We start from the raw sequence: 18,111 nt of genomic DNA on the forward strand, positions 1-18,111 counted from the left end.
CCCGAGTCCATTATTTTCCTTTTATGTCCCCTCTTTTCCCTCCCTTCTGTACCCTTCCACCCACATCTCTCCTTCCGGCTTTACATTTCACTCTTCCTCTTCTTTCCTTATCTGAAACCCTTGTCTCCTTTTCTCCTCGAGCCTTTGTCACTTTCTTCACACATCGGCTAATCTCCCCCCCCTTCCCCCCTCACCTTGTATGCACTGGAATTTAGAAGGATGAGAGGGGATGAGAGATATATTGAAACATATAAGATTATTAAGGGATTGGACACGCTAGAGGCAGGAAACATGTTCCCAATGTTGGGGGAGTCCAGAACCAGGGGCCACAGTTTAAGAATAAGGGGGTAGGCCATTTAGAACGGAGATGAGGAAAAGCTTTTACACTCAGAGAGTTGTCAATCTGTGGAACTCCTTGCCTCAGAAGGCAGTGGAGGCCAATTCCCTGGATGCTTTCAAGAGAGAGCTGGATAGAGCTCTTAATGATAGCGGAGTCAGGGGGTATGGGGAGAAGGCATGAACGGGGTACTGATTGTGAATGATCAGCCATGATCACATTGAATGGCGGTGCTGGCTCCAAGGGCCAAATGGCTTACTCCTGCACCTATTGGCTATTGATGTCTATTGATGTCACCTTTCAACTGTATCCACCTATCACTTGCCAGGTTTTGCCCCACCCCCGCTTCTTTCTCTTCCTCCACCTTCTCCGCCTTTACTCCAACAGTCTGAAGAAGGGTCCCAATCCGAGACGTCATCTGTCCATTCCCTCGCAGATCCGGCCTGACCGCTGAGTTCCTCCAGCCTCTTTGTTTTTGTTTCAGCCTGAGCTTCTAGACATGTCATCCATTCTGAACTTTAAATGACCCCTCTGAAGAAATGTCCAATCTTGCCTCTAAATCATTGGCAAATTTCCCGATCCCTGACAAACTCACTCTGGAGATGTTAAGTTCAGATCCCTGCTGAAATCTAGTTCAGTAGTAAAAGATAATGGTAATGTAACTGTGGCGAGCAGGCTGCCTGCACTCAGTGCAGAGGCAAGTACGATGGAGTCAGTTATGTTCAACTCCCCCATGCATCTTGTCACGGTCAGTTAAAATGCAAACCACTTATACATGAAACCTTGACGTAAAACAATATGTCTTTGCCTAGTTGAAAGATTGATGTAAAATACTTCATCTTATCTGTCTACAAATAACAAAGTAATGGAGACCATCAGTCCATAACCCCAAGACATTGCACGCCGGCACAGAGGCAGAGTTGCTGCCTCACAGCGCCAGAGATCCGGGTTCCATCCTGACCACAGGTGCTGTCTGTACGGAGTTTGTACGTTCTCTCCGTGGGTTTTCTCCGAGACCTTTGGTTTCCTCCTACACTCCAAAGACGTACAGGTTGGTTGGTTAATTGACTTGGTTTAACTGTAAATTGTCCCTAGTGTGTGCAGGGCAGTGTTAATGTACGGGAATCGCTGGTCGGTGCAGACTCGGTGGGCTGAAGGGCCTGTTTCAGTGCTGTTTCTCTAAACTAAATTAAACTAAACCCATTCCTCAATTAATGAAAGTGTTGAATTTCTGGGGATAAAAACATTCTGTTAAGTAAAATGTCATAAATTGATAAGGGGGGGAGTGTACAGTGGGCATTCTGGTACCGTGGGCATTCTGGTACCGTGGGCATTCTGGTACCGTGGGCATTCTGGTACCGTGGGCATTCTGGTACCGTGGGCATTCTGGTACCGTGGGCATTCTGGTACAGTGGGCATTCTGGTACAGTCGGCATTCTGGTACAGTGGGCATTCTGGTACAGTGGGCATTCTGGTACAGTGGGCATTCTGGTACAGTGGGCATTCTGGTACCGTGGGCATTCTGGTACAGTGGGCATTCTGGTACAGTGGGCATTGTGGTACAGTCGGCATTCTGGTACAGTGGGCATTCTGGTACTGTGGCCATTCTGGTACCGTGTGCATTCTGGTACTGTGGGCATTCTGGGACAGTGGGCATTCTGGTACCATGGGCATTCTGGGACAGTGGGCATTCTGGGACAGTGGGCATTCTGGTACAGTGGGCATTCTGGTACCGTGGGCATTCTGGTACAGTGGGCATTCTGGTACCGTGGGCATTCTGGTACAGTGGGCATTCTGGTACCGTGGGCATTCTGGTACCGTGGGCATTCTGGTACTGTGGGCATTCTGGGACAGTGGGCATTCTGGTACCATGGGCATTCTGGGACAGTGGGCATTGTGGTACCGTGGGCATTGTGGGACAGTGGGCATTCTGAGACATTGGGCATTCTGGGACAGTGGGCATTCTGGTACCGTGGGCATTCTGGTACCAGAGGCATTCTGGTACCAGAGGCATTCTGGTACAATGGGCATTCTGGTACCAGAGGCATTCTGGTACAGTGGGCATTCTGGTACCGTGGGCATTCTGGTACCATGAATTCCCATGGACAGAGTGCTTAACTTGGCTAAAGCCAAGGAATGCTAAAATATACGAGGATATTTCCTTTTTGTCATATACACCGATCAGCCAAAACATTATGACCAAATGAGCCAAAACATTATGACCAAATGAGCCAAAACATTATGCCCACCTGCCTAATATGCTGTTGGTCCTCCGTGTGCAGCCCTATGCGCAGCAGGGTGCGATGCACTGTGTATTGTGACACATTCCTCCCGTGACCACCATTAAAATTTTCAGTGACCAGACGGGATAGCCTTCGTTGCCCTCGCGCATCGATGAGCCTTGGGCGCCCAACACCCTGTCACCGGTTTGTGCTTTATCTCTCCTCGGACCACTGTCGGTAGGTACTCACCACTGCTGACCGGGAGCACCCCACAAGCCTTGTCTTTTCAGAGATGCTCTGACCCAGTCGTCTGGCCATAACAAATTGGCCCTTGTCAAAGACGCTCAGGTCTTTACTCCTGCCCATTTCTCCTGCCTCCAACACATCAACTTCAAGAACTGACTGTTCACTTGCTGCCTAATATATCCCACCCCTTGACAGGTTCCATTGTAACAAGATAATCAATGTTATTCATTTCGCCTGTCAGTGGTCATAATGTTTTGGCTGATCGGTGTATATATGTCAATATGTCCTATTTGTTTCTGAGGCAAAACCCCAAAATGTCTGGTGGCTCATGATCTGATCTCCACCCACCCTCACCCACAGAGGGCCGTGGAGGCCAAGTCAATGGATATTTTGAAGGCAGCGATAAATAGATTCTTGATTAGTACGGGTGCCAGAGGTTTGGCCCATATCCCATCTAATGCTGTCCTATCCATGTACCTGTCTAAATGTTTCTCAAACATTGCGACAGTCCCTGCCTCAACTACCTCCCCTGGCAGCCCGTTCCATACACCCACCACACTTTATGTGAAAAAGTTACCCTTCAGGTGCCTATTTTTCCCCCCTCACCTTAAACCTGTGTCCTCTGGTCCTCGATTCCCCTACTCTGGGCAAGGGACTCTGTGTGTCCACCCGATCTATTCCTCTCATGATTTTGTACACCCCTGTAAGATCATCCCTCATCCTCCTGCGCTCCAAGGAAGAGTGTCCCAGCCTGCTCAACCTCTCCCTGTAGCTCAGGCCCTTGAGTCCTGGCAACATCCTCGTAAATCAACTCTGCACCCTTTCCAGCTTGACAACATCTTTCCTATAACGTGGTGCCCAAAACTGAACACAATACTCTAAATGCGGCCTCACCAACGTCGTATGCAACGGCAACATGACCTCCCAACTTCTATACTCAGTACTCTGATGCATATCTCACACTTTTTTCTTTTCATCTCTAGCCTTTGTCCAACCATCTGCCAATATACCAACTTTCAGCTGCATCCACCTATCACTCACCAGACCTAATCCCCTCCCCATCTATCTGCAAGCTCTCTCCCTCTTCCCCACCCCCCGCCCAACACAAACACAATTGGACGAAGGGGAGAAAGCATGAGAACGGGGTTAGGAGGGAGAGATAGATCAGCCATGATTGAATGGCGGAGTAGACTCGACGAGCCAAATGCTCGAATTCTGCTCCTGTCACTTATGAAGTACCCCCCCCACCCAATCGTGGGACTCTTCTCAGTGTCTCTGCTGGTTTAGTTTAGTTTCGTTTCGTTTAGAGATACAGCGCAGAAACAGGCCTTTCGACCGACCAACGATCCATACACATTAACACTGTCCTGCACACGCCAGGGACAGTTCACAATTATGGCGAAGCCGATTAACCTACAAACCTTCACGTCTTTGGAGTGTGGGAGGAAACCGGAGCTCCCGGAGAAAACCCACGCAGGTCACGGGGAGAACGTACAAACTCCACACAAAGACAGCACCCGTAGTCAGGATGGAACCCGGGTCTCTGGCGCTGGAAGGCAGCAACTCTACCGCTGTGCCACTGTACCGCCTTTGGTGATGGAGCTAGTCTTAACTTGGAGTGCTGGGAATTGGCACGTTCTGCACATGACTGAAATGAGAGTTGTGGCTTGCTCTCTCTAAACTAAATCAAACTAAACTAAACTAAACTAAACTCTCAGCCAAAGAATATTATGCTCTTTACTGTACTGATTTTTAACCTTGGACCTTTTGATTATAGAATGTTCTTTGATAATGTTTATAATTTAATTTTCCAATAGCAACGTCTGGATATTGCTGTATAACTCTTGGGACACTGCTGAGTGTGAAGTTGGCTGGATTCTGCATCGAGTTGGACAGATAAGAAATCCTGCAGGATTATTTGGTGTTGTTTCCAAACTCTAGGGAAAAGAAAGATTTTGATGACATTATGATTTAATAATAATGGTTTAACTGTTGCCTTTAGTTTAGTTGAGACATGAAGCGTGGAAACAGGCCCTTCGTATCCCTGAGTCTGCTCCTACAAGCGACCCCCACACATTAACCTACACAATAATGCAGATTTCCAATTTTTTCAGCCAATTAACCTACAAACCCGCACGTATTTGGAGTGTGGGAAGAAACCAGAGCTCCCGGAGAAAACCCATGCAGGTCACGGGGGGAACGTACAAACTCCCCACACAGACAGCACCCGTGGTCGGGATTGAACCCGGGTCTCCGGCGCTGTGAGGCAGCAACTCTACCGCTGCGTCACTGTGCCGCCCAGAGCTCTATCGGTCTCTCATTACAGTTGCTCCTGGACTTGCGATATTTCGACTTTACGATGGAGCAAAAGCGATACACATTCAGTGGAAACCGTACTTTGAATTTTGAATGTTGATCTTTTCCTGGGCTTGCGATATGCGGTGAGATACTCTCTGGTGATGCCGGGCAACGGCAGCGAGCCACAGCTCCCAGTCGGCCACGCCATCAGCTGTATTAAATGCATTTTCGACGAGCGATATTTCCGATTTACGATGGGTTTATCGGAACGTAACCCCATCGTATGTCGAGGAGCACCTGTATTGACCAACTACTCAGTGTGATGTAGCCGACCATTAGCATGCTGCAACAAAGCTTCCACTCCTTTGAGTGTTTTGGACTATTTGACATGGGGATGTGTGAGGAGTCGGGATGGCGGGCTGCATGCGGCACTGAATGACCATCGTGCCAGCGTTATACGCCTCTCATGGATACGCGAGGACCCGGCGGGCAGGCTTGGACCACCCGACTCTGGGAGATGAATGAATGTCCCCATGTGACTCCCAGTCCACATCACACGGCACAATGAGGGCAGCACGGTGACCTCTAAATGATGTGCCGTTGTCAGATAGTCACTGTGAATACGATGTCAAGGACAGTGAGCTTTCATAAATAGCTGTTCCACTGCACCCGCTGCTCCAGGTGTCAACTTCTCTACATCGGCGAGACCAAGCGCAGGCTCGGCCATCGTTTCGCTGATCCACTTCCGCTCAGTCCGTCTCAACCAACCTGATCTCTCGGTGGCTCAGCACTTCAACTCTCCCTCCCACTCCCAGTCTGACCTTTCTGTCCTGGGCCTCCTCCATTATCAGAGTGAGGCCCAGAGCAAGTTGGAGGAACAGCACCTCACATTTCACTTGGGTAGTTTATACCTCAGCGGTATGAACATTGACTTCTCTAACTTCAGATAGCCCTTTGCTTGCCCTCTCTCTCCATCCCCTCCCCCTTCCCAGTTCTCCCACTAGTCTTATTGTCTCTGACTAGATTCTGTCTTTGTCCCACCCCCTCCCCTGACATCAGTCTGAAGAAGAGTCTCAACCCGAAACGTCACCCATTCCTTCTCTTCCAAGATGCTGCCTGACCCGCTGAGTTACTCCAGCACTTTATGTCTACCTGCTGTTCTACACTGGCTAGGATGCTCTTCTGATTATCTGAAATAAAAAAGGGATAAAGGTAATCATTTTCTGGTAAGGCAAGGTCAGAAATGGAGCCTTCAGCCCGACACATCCGTGCTAACATTTTTATCCATCCACACAAATGCCATTTGCCCACAGAGTACCATTGAATGTGAAGACTGGTGAATATCGGGTAGTGACCTTGCCCTGGGTTCAGTTTCAGTTGAGTTTAGTTTATTGTCACATATACCGAGGTACAGTGAAAACCTTTTTGTTGCGTGCTAACCAGTCTGTGGAAAGACAATACATGATTGCAATCGAGCCATCCACAGGGTAGATACGTTATAAGGGAATAACGTTTAGTGGCAGGAGGGGAGTGAGAGGAGAGATGGGACAAACGGAACAGGGGTTAATGTGTCACATCAACTATGGTGGATGGGATGCCATGATTATAGAGGAACAAAACGCATTTCAGTAGTACTTGTGCGGAAAGCCATCATCTGTCGAGATTAATTCAAGGAACCAGGGAGAATGGGTTGGATTGCCATGGGAAGCCGAGTGGGAAGAGTTAGCTCGGGGCGTTGGTGAGCTTGCAATCAACCGTCACTGCTAGGCTTTCCCATGAGATATAAGAAGTTGCGAACAGGATGGGAAGATGGAGAGAGGGCCAGCACATTGCTGCAGCCAATATACTGCATTGCTGCCTCACAGCGATGGGGCTATGGGTTTGAGCCTGTCCTCGTGTGATCTCTGTGTGGAGATTTCAATCCTTGCCGTGACTGCACGGATTTCTCCTGGTAGCTCTGGCTTTGTCCCGGACCCCAAAGATTATGTACGGTAAATTACCCTCTCATGTGCTCAAGTGGCAAAATAATTTAAGGGGGGGGCGGGTGGATGGGGCATGTCAGAAGGAATATGTTGTAAGCCAACAAAGTAAATAGCAAGGGGATGGTCTGAGAAAGGGTCTCAACCCAAAACATCACCTATTCCTTTCCTCCTGAGATGCTGCCTGACCCGCTGAGTTACTCCAGCATTTTGTGTCTACCTAGGGGATTCAGATTGACAGATTGCTCTATTGGGGGCCAGATTCTACACAATGGGCCGAATGGCTTCCTATTTCATAATACATAAGAACCTTGCGAAAGTTGACAGTGGAAGTTGGCAGTGAAGGTTTCACGTTCTGTGTGAGTGCATTAAGCAGCCTGGATGTGGTCATCAATATACTGGAGTTCGAGGTGAAAGAGGAACCGATCTGCTACCTTTCACATTATGTCTTAATGATTTGGATGAGGGAATCGATGGCTTTATGGCCACGTTTGAGGATGGTACAAAGGTAGGCAGAAGGGCAGGTAGTGTTGAGGAAGGAGGGAGACTGCAGAAGGACTTGGCCAGGTTGGGAGAGTGGACAAAGAGGTGGTGAACAGAATACAGAGCAAACTGGCACAGACTACTTTCTAAAAGGGGAGAGGATTGAGAAATTGGAAGTGCAAAGGGACTTTGAAGTACAGGATTCCCAAAAGATTAATTTTCAGGTTGAGTCAACAGTAAGGAAGGCAAATGCAATGCTAGCATTCATTTCGAGAAGAGTAGAATATAAAAGCAAGGATATAATGCTGAGGCTTTATAAGGCACTGATCAGACCACATTTGGAATATGAGCATTTTGGGCCCCGTACCTAAGGAACCATGTGTTGGTTTTGGAGGAATAACTGGGTTAACGTATGAGAGTTTTAATGGCTCTGGGCCTGTCCTTCCTGGAGTTTAGAAGAAATGAATGAATGAATGAATGAATGAATAAGTTTATTGGCCAAGTATGTTCATATACAAGGAATGTGCCTTGGTGCTCCGCTCACAAACGATAACACAATCATACAGTTAACAATTAAGAATAAAGCATAAACACATCAAAACAATAGGGATACAACATTACGGTCTAAACGTGTGGGTGAAAATAAACCAGAGCAAAAAATAAACTACAGACTTTGGTTATTGAGTAAAACTACTACTTGTGGAAAAAAGCTGTTTTTATGTCTGGCTGTGGCTGCTTTGACAGTCTGGAGTCGCCTTCCAGAGGGAAGTGCTTCAAAGAGATTGTGGCCAGGGTGAGAGGGGTCAGAGGTGATCTTGCCCGCTCGCTTCCTGGCGCTTGCAGTGTACAGTTCGTCAATGGGGGGAAGGTTGCAGCCAACAACTTTCTCAGCTGACCGAACGATCCGTTGCAGCCTCCGGATGTCGTGCTTAGTGGCTGAGCCAAACCAGACCATGATGGAGAAGGTGAGGACGAACTCAATGATAGCAGTATAGAATTGGACCATCATTGCCTGTGGCAGATTGTGTTTCCTCAGTTGCCACAGGAAGTACTTTGAGCTCCGGGTTGTTGCGATGGCACCAGGACGCCTCCCCAAAGAGGGGGGGGGGATCCCATTAAAACCCTCCAGATAATGCAAGGCCTAGATAGAGCGGACGTGGAAAGGATGTTTCCAGCAAAGGGAGAGTCTAGAACCAGAGGGCACAACCACAGAATAAAAGGACGCTTTAGAATGGAGATAAGGAGGAATTTCTTTAGACAGAGGGCGGTAAATCTGTGAAATTCATTGCCAAGACATTGGGTATTTTTAAAGCGGAAATTGATAGGTTCTTGAGTTAGAAAGGGCGTCAAAGGTTATGAGGAGAAGGCAGAAGAATGGGGTTGAGAGGGAAAAATAGAACAGTCATGATTGAATGGCGGAGTAGACTCGATGGGTTGAATGGCCTAAATGACAAGGACATTGAAGGTGGCTTGTATCCTTGTCACTTTTATCACTAAAAGTAGCTGAAACCATTTGTAAATAATATATATTTTTTCCTCTAAGGACCATCACTTAAATTTGCATTGGAATCATTTTATAGAGAATAGACAGTAGACAAAAGACAATAGGTGCAGGAGTAGGCCATTTGACCCTTCGCGCCAGCACCGCCATTCACTGTGATCATGGCTGATCATCCACAATCTGTACCCCATTTCTTCCTTCTCCCCATATCCCTTAACTTAGCTATCTTTAAGAGCTCTATCTAACTCTCTCTTGAAAGCATCTAGAGAATTAGCCTCCACTGCCTTCTGAGGCAGAGAATTCCACAGATTCACAACTCTCTGGGTGAAAAGGTTTTTCCTCATCTCAGTTCTAAATGGCCTACCCCTTATTCTTAAACTGTGGCCCTTTGTTCTGGATTCCCCAACATTGGGAACATGTTTCCTGCCTCAAGCATGTCCAATCCCTTAATAATCTTATATGTTTCAATAAGATCCCCTCTCATCCTTCTAATTTCCAGTGTTTACAAGCCTAGTCGATCCAGTCTTTTAACATACGACAGCCCCGCCATTCTGGGAATTATCCTAGTGAACCTACGCTGCACTCCCTCAATAGCAAGAATGTCCTTCCTCAAATTTGGAGACCAAAACTGCACACAGTATTCCAGGTGCGGTCTCACAAGGGCCCACAGAGGCGTTGCTTTCTCTTTGCTCCTATACTCAACTCCTCTTGTTATGAAGGCTAACATGCCATTAGCTTTCTTCAATGTCTGCTGTACCTGCACGCTTACTTTCAGTTTTTTGAGCTGATATATTGTGCTGGTATCACACCGGAGTTTTCAAAAGCCAAGTTACCCCTCAGGTTCCTTTTAAATCTTTCCTCCCTCACCTTAAACCTATGTCCTCTGGTTCTTGATTCCGCTACTCTGGGCAAGAGTCTCTGTACGTTCACCCGATCTATTCCTCTCATGATTTTGTGCATGATTCCCCTTAGGTTTTTAATGTTCAAAACATTTTGATTGGTTAAAATAATTAATTTATCTTTTGAAAATGTGATAAAAACCGATAAACAGGTGGTGCAGCGGTAGCGTTGCTGCCTTGCAGCGCCGTAGGCCCGGGTTCGATCCTGACTATGGGTGCTGTCTATGCGGAGTTTGCACCTCCCATGACCTGCGTGGGTTTTCTCCGGGTGCTCCGGTTTCCTCCCACTCTCCAAAGGTATACAGGTATGCAGGTGTATGTGCAAATTGTCCCTAGTGTGTGTAGGATAGTGTTTGTGTGCGGGGATCGCTGGTGGGCCGAAGGGCCTGTTTCCGCGCTGTATCTCCAAACTAAAACTAAACAAACTGTTTATGTGTATTGTTTATCGTAGGATGGTACTGGGGAGCTCTTAATGCGAACGAGGCAAACGAGAAGCTAAAGGAGGCGCCTGAAGGCACCTTTCTGGTGAGGGACAGCTCACACCGCGATTACTTTCTCACCATCTCTGTGAAGACGGTTTGGGGACCGACCAACCTGAGGATCGAATACCAAGACGGCAAATTCAGACTGGACTCTGTGATTCTTGCAAGACCAAAGCTGCAGTGCTTCGACAGCGTGGTGGACATGGTGGAGTACTACGTGATCCTATGTCAGATGATACAGAATGCCCAGCGTCCTGCTCTGCAAAGCGGCGGTGTCCAGCTGCAACTGACCAGACCACTGTACAACCAAACACCAACACTACAACACTTCTGCCGGGTTAACATCCACAGAGCAACCAGAAGGATTCACGAACTTCCTCTCCCGACCAAACTCAAGGAGTACTTGTTGGAATACAAGTATCAGGTTTAAAAATCTTTTCAAAGGGGAAGGAAGTGCAGGAGATAAATTGTGTTCAGTGCCTTCCCCAAACAGGAACTTTGCCCAACATGTTCCCCTTCGAATGTTTTTTTTTTACATAGAATATTATGTAATATTAAGAATAAGGGGTAGGGAGGCCATTTAGAACTGAGATGAGGAAAAACATTTTCAGTCAGAGAGTTGTGAATCTGTGGAATTCTCTGCCTCAGAAGACAGTGAAGGCCAATTCTCTGAATGCATTCAAGAGAGAGCTAGATAGAACTCTTAAGGATAGCGGAGTCAGGGGGTATGGGGAGAAGGCAGGAACGGGGTACTGATTGAGAATGATCAGCCATGATCACATTGAATGGCGGTGCTGGCTCGAAGGGCCGAATGGCCTCCTCCTGCACCTATTGAACAAAAAAACCCCAAAAGAACAATCTCTGCTGTATCTGCTCCCAAGATGATGGTTTTATTCCAGGACATCCACGGTGTATTTATTAAACGTGGTTTCCTCCCTTCTGTAAATGGCCCCTTCACCTGTGTCTCTGCTGCATCCCATGGTTCTGCTCTTGCTCCCCTCACACCTTCAGACAGAACAAGCATAGAGTCCACCTGGAGTATCGTGTGCAGTTTTGGTCTCCTAATTTGAGGAAGGACATTCTTGCTGTTGAGGGAGTGCAAGGACATTCTTGCTATTGAGGGTAGGTTCACGAGGTTAATTCCAGAGATGGCGGGACTGACATATGATGAAAGAATGGAGCGACTGGGCTTGTATTCACTGGAATTTAGAAGGATGAGAGGGGATCTTATAGAGACGTATAAAACTATTAAGGGATTGGACAAGCTAGATGCAGGAAAAATGTTCCCGATGTTGGGGAAGTCCAGAACCAGGGGTCACAGTTTAAGAATAAGGGGTATGCCATTTAGAACTAAGATGAGGAAAAACCTTTTCACACAGAGAGTTGTGAATTTGTGGAAATCTCTGCCATAGAGGGCAGTGGAGGCTGATTCACTGGATGAATTTAAAAGAGAGTTAGGTAGAGCTCGAGGGGCTAGTGGAATCAAGGCATATGGGGAGAAGGCAGGCACAGGTTACTGATTGTGGATGATCAGCTATGATCACAATGAATGGCAGTGCTGGCTCGAAGGGCCAAATGGCTTCCTCCTGCACCTATTTTCTATGTTTTCTATTATCCAATCTTTTCACTTCAGTGTCTCCACACCCTGCTGTTCTGCTCCTTCTTTATTTGGAATGGGAAATTCAGGTATTACAGCAGCAAAACTGATTCATTTGTCTGAAGAAGGGTCTTGACCCAAAACATCACATATTCCTTTTCTCCAGAGATGCTGCCTGACCCGCCGAGTTACTCCAGCTTTTTGTGTCTGTCTTTGGTTCAAACCAGCATCTACAGTTCCTCCCTGCACATATTCATTATTTGGTTCATGAATTGGTCTGTCCTGAAGCAATCTAACCTTGGAAAGGCCTCCAGAAATCAATATTTAACAGTGTTACCCTTGGAGTTGACTTTCATAGAGTCATACAACATGGAAACAGGCCCTTCAGCCCATCTTGCCCACATCCACCAACATGTCCCATCTACACTAATCCCACCTGCCTGCGTTTGGCGCATATATCCCTCTAAACCTGTCCTATCCATGTACCTGTCTAATGTTTCTTAAACGTTGCGATAGTACGTGCCTCAACTACCTCCTCTGGTCACTCATTCCATACACCCACCCCCTTTGTGTAAAAAAAGTGATCCCTCAGTTTCCTATTAAATCTTTCCCCCTCACCTTAAACCTATTAGTGCCCTACCTGCACCAAAACACCATCCTGGAAAGTTTCCAGTCAGGTTTCAGAGCCCACCACAGCACAGAGTCTGCCTTGTTGAAGGTACACAACGACCTGCTTCTCGCCATCGACACCGGCGACTGTGCAATCCTGCTCCTTCTCGACCTCAGCGCAGCATTCGATACAGTGGACCACACCATCCTTATTGACCGTCTCCGGTACGCGGTTGGCATTGATGGCACTGCCCTGAGCTGGTTCGCTTCGTACCTCAAAGATAGGAGTTTCGCCATCAACATAGGCAGTTATTCCTCTGCTCCAGCTAGCCTCTCCTGCGGAGTTCCACAAGGCTCCATCCTAGGCCCCATTCTCTTCTCTCTATACATGCTCCCCCTTGGCCAAATCATTCAAAGGCACGGCATTTCTTTCCACTGCTATGCCGATGACACTCAGCTTTACCTCCCCCTGAAACCCAACAACCAGTCAAATTTAAACAGCCTCTCACACTGCCTTGAGGACATAAAATGTTGGATGGCACAGAACTTCCTCCAATTAAATGAGAGCAAGTCTGAGGTCATCCTATTCGGCCCCCCCGACTCCATCAAATTGATAACAGGCAGTCTTGGAAGCCTATCCTGCCTAGTCAAACCGCATGTCATAAACCTCGGCATGATATTTGACTCTGCATTAAAATTTGATAAGCAAGTCAACGCTGTGGTAAAAGCCAGCTTCTTCCAACTTCGAACCATAGCTAAAATCAAACCTTTCCTCAAATTCGACGACACAGAAAAAATCATTCACGCTTTCATTTCCTCCCGCCTAGACTACTGCAACTCCCTATACACTGGGATCAGCCAATCTTCCCTGTCCCGCCTGCAACTGGTCCAAAACGCCGCAGCGAGACTCCTGACGGGTACCCGTAAAAGGGACCACATCACCCCGATTCTGGCCTCTCTCCACTGGCTCCCTGTACGGTACAGAATCAACTTCAAGCTCCTCCTATTCACGTATAAAGCCCTAAATGGACACTCCCCCCCCACATCAAAAATCTTCTAACCCCCCTCTCTAACTCCAGGTCCCTCAGATCGGCCGACTTGGGGCTATTCACTATCCCGCGGTCTAGGCTTAAACTCAGGGGTGACCGCGCTTTTGCGGTTGCAGCTCCTAGACTGTGGAACAGCATCCCTCTCCCGATCAGAACTGCCCCCTCCATCGACTCCTTTAAGTCCAGGCTCAAAACATATTTCTACTCCCTAGCGTTTGAGGCTCATTGAGGAGGCGCTGTGAACTGTTTGCGTGCTACTGTATGTTTTCATTTTTTTTTTCTATTGGAACCTAATCAAATGTACAGCACTTTGGTCAACGTGGGTTGTTTTTAAATGTGCTATACAAATAAAATTGACTTGACTTGACTTGACTTGACTATGTCCTCCAGTTCTTGATTCCCCAACTCTGTGCACGAGACTCTGTGTGTCCACCTGGTCTATTCCTCTCATGATTTTGCACATGATTTCCCTTTGGTTTTTATTGTTCAGATCATTTTGATTGGTTAAAATAATGAACTAATCTGCAAATACACCTTTCAATCACAATTAATCACATTAAATCAATACACTTCATTTGTATTACTATTTATTTATGGAACAACTATTCCTCTTCAGTCCACCGTCCATTATATTGAACATAGACACAAAGGGCTGGAGTAATTCAGCGGGTTAGGCAGTGTCTCATGTTCCGAGAACATGGATAGGTGACATTTTGGGTCGGGACTGTTCTTCGGGCTCACCTGTCCATGATCTCCAGTGGTGCTGTCTGACCCGTTGAGTTACTCGAGCATTTTGTGTCTTTTATGTGGTATAAAGTGGCATCTGCAGTTCCTTGTTATTTATATTCCGTTACATTGGTACTTGTTTGCCTGTATTGCAATTTGCTCCTTGCAGTTGTTGAGGGGTCTTTGTTGCTGTCATTGTCCATCTCACCTTCAGCTGTGTCATAATGCAAAAATAAATACCATTAAAAATAATTTCAAACCAGGTTTATAAAAGAATTCATGCTGTGTTCACAAGTTATTGGAGTAGAATTAGGCCATTCGGCCCAACGAGTCTACTCCGCCATTCAATCATGGCTGATCTCTGCCTCCTAATCCCATTTTCCTGCCTTCTCCCCATAGCCCTTGACACCCGTTCTAATTGTCTGTCTCTGCCTTAAAAATATCCACTGATTTGGCCTCCACATCCCTCTGTGGCAATGAGTCCCACAGATTAACCACTCTCTGACTACAGAAGTTCCTCCACACCTCCAGGGCCGTCACGGTGGCGCAGCGGTAGAGTTGCTGCCTGACAGCGAATGCAGCATCAGAGACCCGGGTTCAATCCCGACTTGGGGTGGTGTTTGTACGGAGTTTGTACGTTCTCCCTGTGACCTGCGTGGGCTTTCTCCGAGATCTTCGGTTTCCCCCCACACTCCAAAGACGTACAGGTTTGTAGGTTAATTGGCTTGGTAAATGTAAACATTGTCCCTGGTAGGTATAGGACAGTTTTAGTGTGCAGGGATCGCTGGTCGGTGCAGACCCGGTGGGCCGAAGGGCCTGTTTCCGCGCTGTATCTCTAAACTAAAACTCCTTTCTAAAAAGCGCCCTTTAATTCTGAGGCTATGACCTTTGGTCCTAGACTCTCCCACCAGTGGAAACATCCTCTCCACATGCACTCTATCTATGCCTTTCATTATTCTGTAAGTATCAATGAAGTCCTTCCGCAACCTTCTAAACTCCAGCGAGTACAGGCCCAGTGCTAACCCACTCATTCCTGGGATCATTCTTGTAAACCTCCTCTGGACTCTCTTCAGAGCCTCTCCAGAGCCAGCACATCCTTCCTCGGATATGGGGCCCAAATTTGCTCACAATATCCCAAATGCAGCCTGACCAGCACCTTATGAATTCTCAGCATGTTACATGCAAAAGGTAAAATAGCATTCTGCGCATGTCACCGCTTGTCTTCAATGTCCCTTTGCTTCCTGATGCATCCACACAGACCCGACCCACTCACTATTGTTTCGTATACAACGCACAAAGTATGCAAAGGGTCACCACATATAGGGCACTGACAAAGTTACAAAAAGTGTTCAATGTAGTCCCGACGGTCCCTCTTTGTTCTCGGTGGGGTGACCTTGGCTGACCGCTGGTACTCACGGGAGCCTTTCCTGGGCCGACCGATGGTCAAAACGGCTTTTGGCACATTGGCCTTCAGCATTCAGAATATTGTAGAGAAGTTGGGAGGTCATGTTACAGTTATACAAGACGTTTGTAAGGCCGCATTTAGAGTATTGTGTTCAGTTCTGGGCACAATGTTATTGGAAAGACGTTGTTAAATTGGAAAGGGTACAGAAAAGATTTACCAGGATGTTGCCAGGACTCGAGGGCCTGAGCTACAGGGAGAGGTTGAGCAGGCTAAGGCTCTATTCCGTGGAACCCAGGAGGATGAGGGGTGATCTTACCGAGGTGTATAAAATCATGAGAGGAATAGATCGGATAGACGCAGAGTCTCTTGCCCAAAGTAGGGGAATCGAGAACCAGAGGGCATGGGTTTAAGCTGAAGGGGAAAAGATTTTATAGGGACCTGAGGGGTAACCTTTTCACGCAAAGGGTTGTGGGTGCTGGAGAACGAACTGCTGGAGCCAGGTAGTATCACAACATTTAAGAAACAATTAGACAGGTACATGGACAGAACAGGTTTAAAGGGATACTAGACCAAGTGTACCTGTTGGGCCCAAACCTCTCCTGCATTTGTTGCCAGGCAGTGGCATATCTAGGGTATGGCACGTATCGCACATGCCCTGGGCACCACTTGAAGGGGGACGCCACAGAGCAGTTTCTATTAAAGTCAGCCAAGCCATCCTCAGATAGTGAAAAAATAATTTTCTTCAGATGTATGATCTGTCTTTGATTATCATGAGGGAGAAGCACTAGGATGGCCAGATAACTTCCTTCAATTTAGTGGAATGCCTTCAACTTATAGAATTGTACAATGATTCAAACTGATGAGTCCCGCCAAAATATTGCAGACTACAAGACTACCATCGCTACAAGAGTATTATGGCGTTTCTGATTCTGACTCCATCTCTTGAAGGCAATATTACTTTGTCCAGGATCAGGTACCAAGAATGACATGGATGTTCACAGTCTTTGCTCTTTCAGCATTAAAAATGGAAATATTTGCAACTTGTATACTCTTTGTATCTGTGTGGTTCATTTATCTGTTTAATGTTCTGTCTGATATGATATGCATTTTTCCCTGCACTAAGTGTGAACTTAAGATGACATTTAACTCCCCAGGCTGTGTGGTACCTGGGCTGCAGTTCATCTCAAGTCTGCTCGTGGAAAGTCACAGATATTAATTACAGTTAAAACACAAAGTACGTGTGCTATAACACCAGGATAAGCGCTCGGCCAAGGAAACCAAACCGAAAGCCAAAGTACTAGTCCTTTTAGATGAGGCAGAGGTTCACTTGCACCTCCTCCAACCTCCATTGTACTGTATCCATAGTTCAAGTTGTGGACTCTTATACATCGGCGAGACCAAACGCCGACTGGGCGATCGTTTCACGGAACACCTTTGCTCAGTCTGCGTGAACAAACCTGATCTCCTGGTTGCTAAACACTTTAATTCTCCTTCCCATTCCTACACAGACCTTTCTGTCCTCGCTCTCCTCCATTGTCAGAGTGACACTAAATGCAAATTGGAGAAACAACATCTTATATTTCGCTTGGGCAGCTTACAGCCCAGTGGTATGAGTATTGATTTCTCTCACTTCAAGTAAGCCCGGCTTTCCCTCTCTCTCTATCCTTCCCCCACCCAAGCTTCTTATTTTCACCCTGCAGCTAACAATGGCCTGTTTCCTTTATCATCATTACATTTTTGCATATCTGTTCATTGTTCTTTATATCTCTACATCATCGTCAATATCTCTTGTTTCCCTTATTCCTAACCAGTCGGAAGAAGGACCTCGACCCGAAATATCACCCATTCCTTCTCTCCGGAGATGCTGCCTGTCTCGCTGAGTTACTCCAGCTTTTTGTGTCTATCTTCGGTTTAAACCAGCATCTGCAGTTTCTTCCTACACATTCTGTCTATCTACTATCTAAACTGGTTATGCAAACTTATGCTAAGGACAATAACTGACTCCATATTCGATAATAAGCTACCTACATGTTAACAAGTACATTAAAGCTGCTTGTGTAGATGCAAGTATATCATTGGGGTTATCAAGTGGGCACCTCACTTCGTAGGTGTTTCATTCAGTTAGGCCCACGACACCTAGGGGAGGCTCAATCGTTACTGTCGAACAATCTGGGTCGCAGTTCATCTCAAGTCTGTTTGGGGAAAGGTACAGAACAGAATCACAGAGGGGGAGCAGTGAGAGAGGGTTGTGGCGAGTCTGGAAGCCGATGTGTGTTGC

At 46.9% G+C, this 18,111-nt stretch overlaps 1 protein-coding gene across 1 annotated transcript in view; it reads left to right on the plus strand.

Moving 5' to 3' along the window:
• Window positions 1-11,190, plus strand: part of LOC144605131 (suppressor of cytokine signaling 2-like) — a 30,630-nt gene extending 19,440 nt beyond the window's left edge. The window contains exon 2 of the mRNA XM_078420203.1: window positions 10,417-11,190. Within this exon, the coding sequence (XP_078276329.1) occupies window positions 10,417-10,877 (461 nt within the window). The 3' untranslated portion in view covers window positions 10,878-11,190. The remainder of the gene's footprint in view (window positions 1-10,416) is intronic.
• The last annotated feature ends 6,921 nt before the right edge of the window (window positions 11,191-18,111 follow it).

Source organism: Rhinoraja longicauda, chromosome 23, assembly GCF_053455715.1.
Source record: "Rhinoraja longicauda isolate Sanriku21f chromosome 23, sRhiLon1.1, whole genome shotgun sequence".
Classification (NCBI taxonomy): domain Eukaryota; kingdom Metazoa; phylum Chordata; class Chondrichthyes; order Rajiformes; family Arhynchobatidae; genus Rhinoraja; species Rhinoraja longicauda.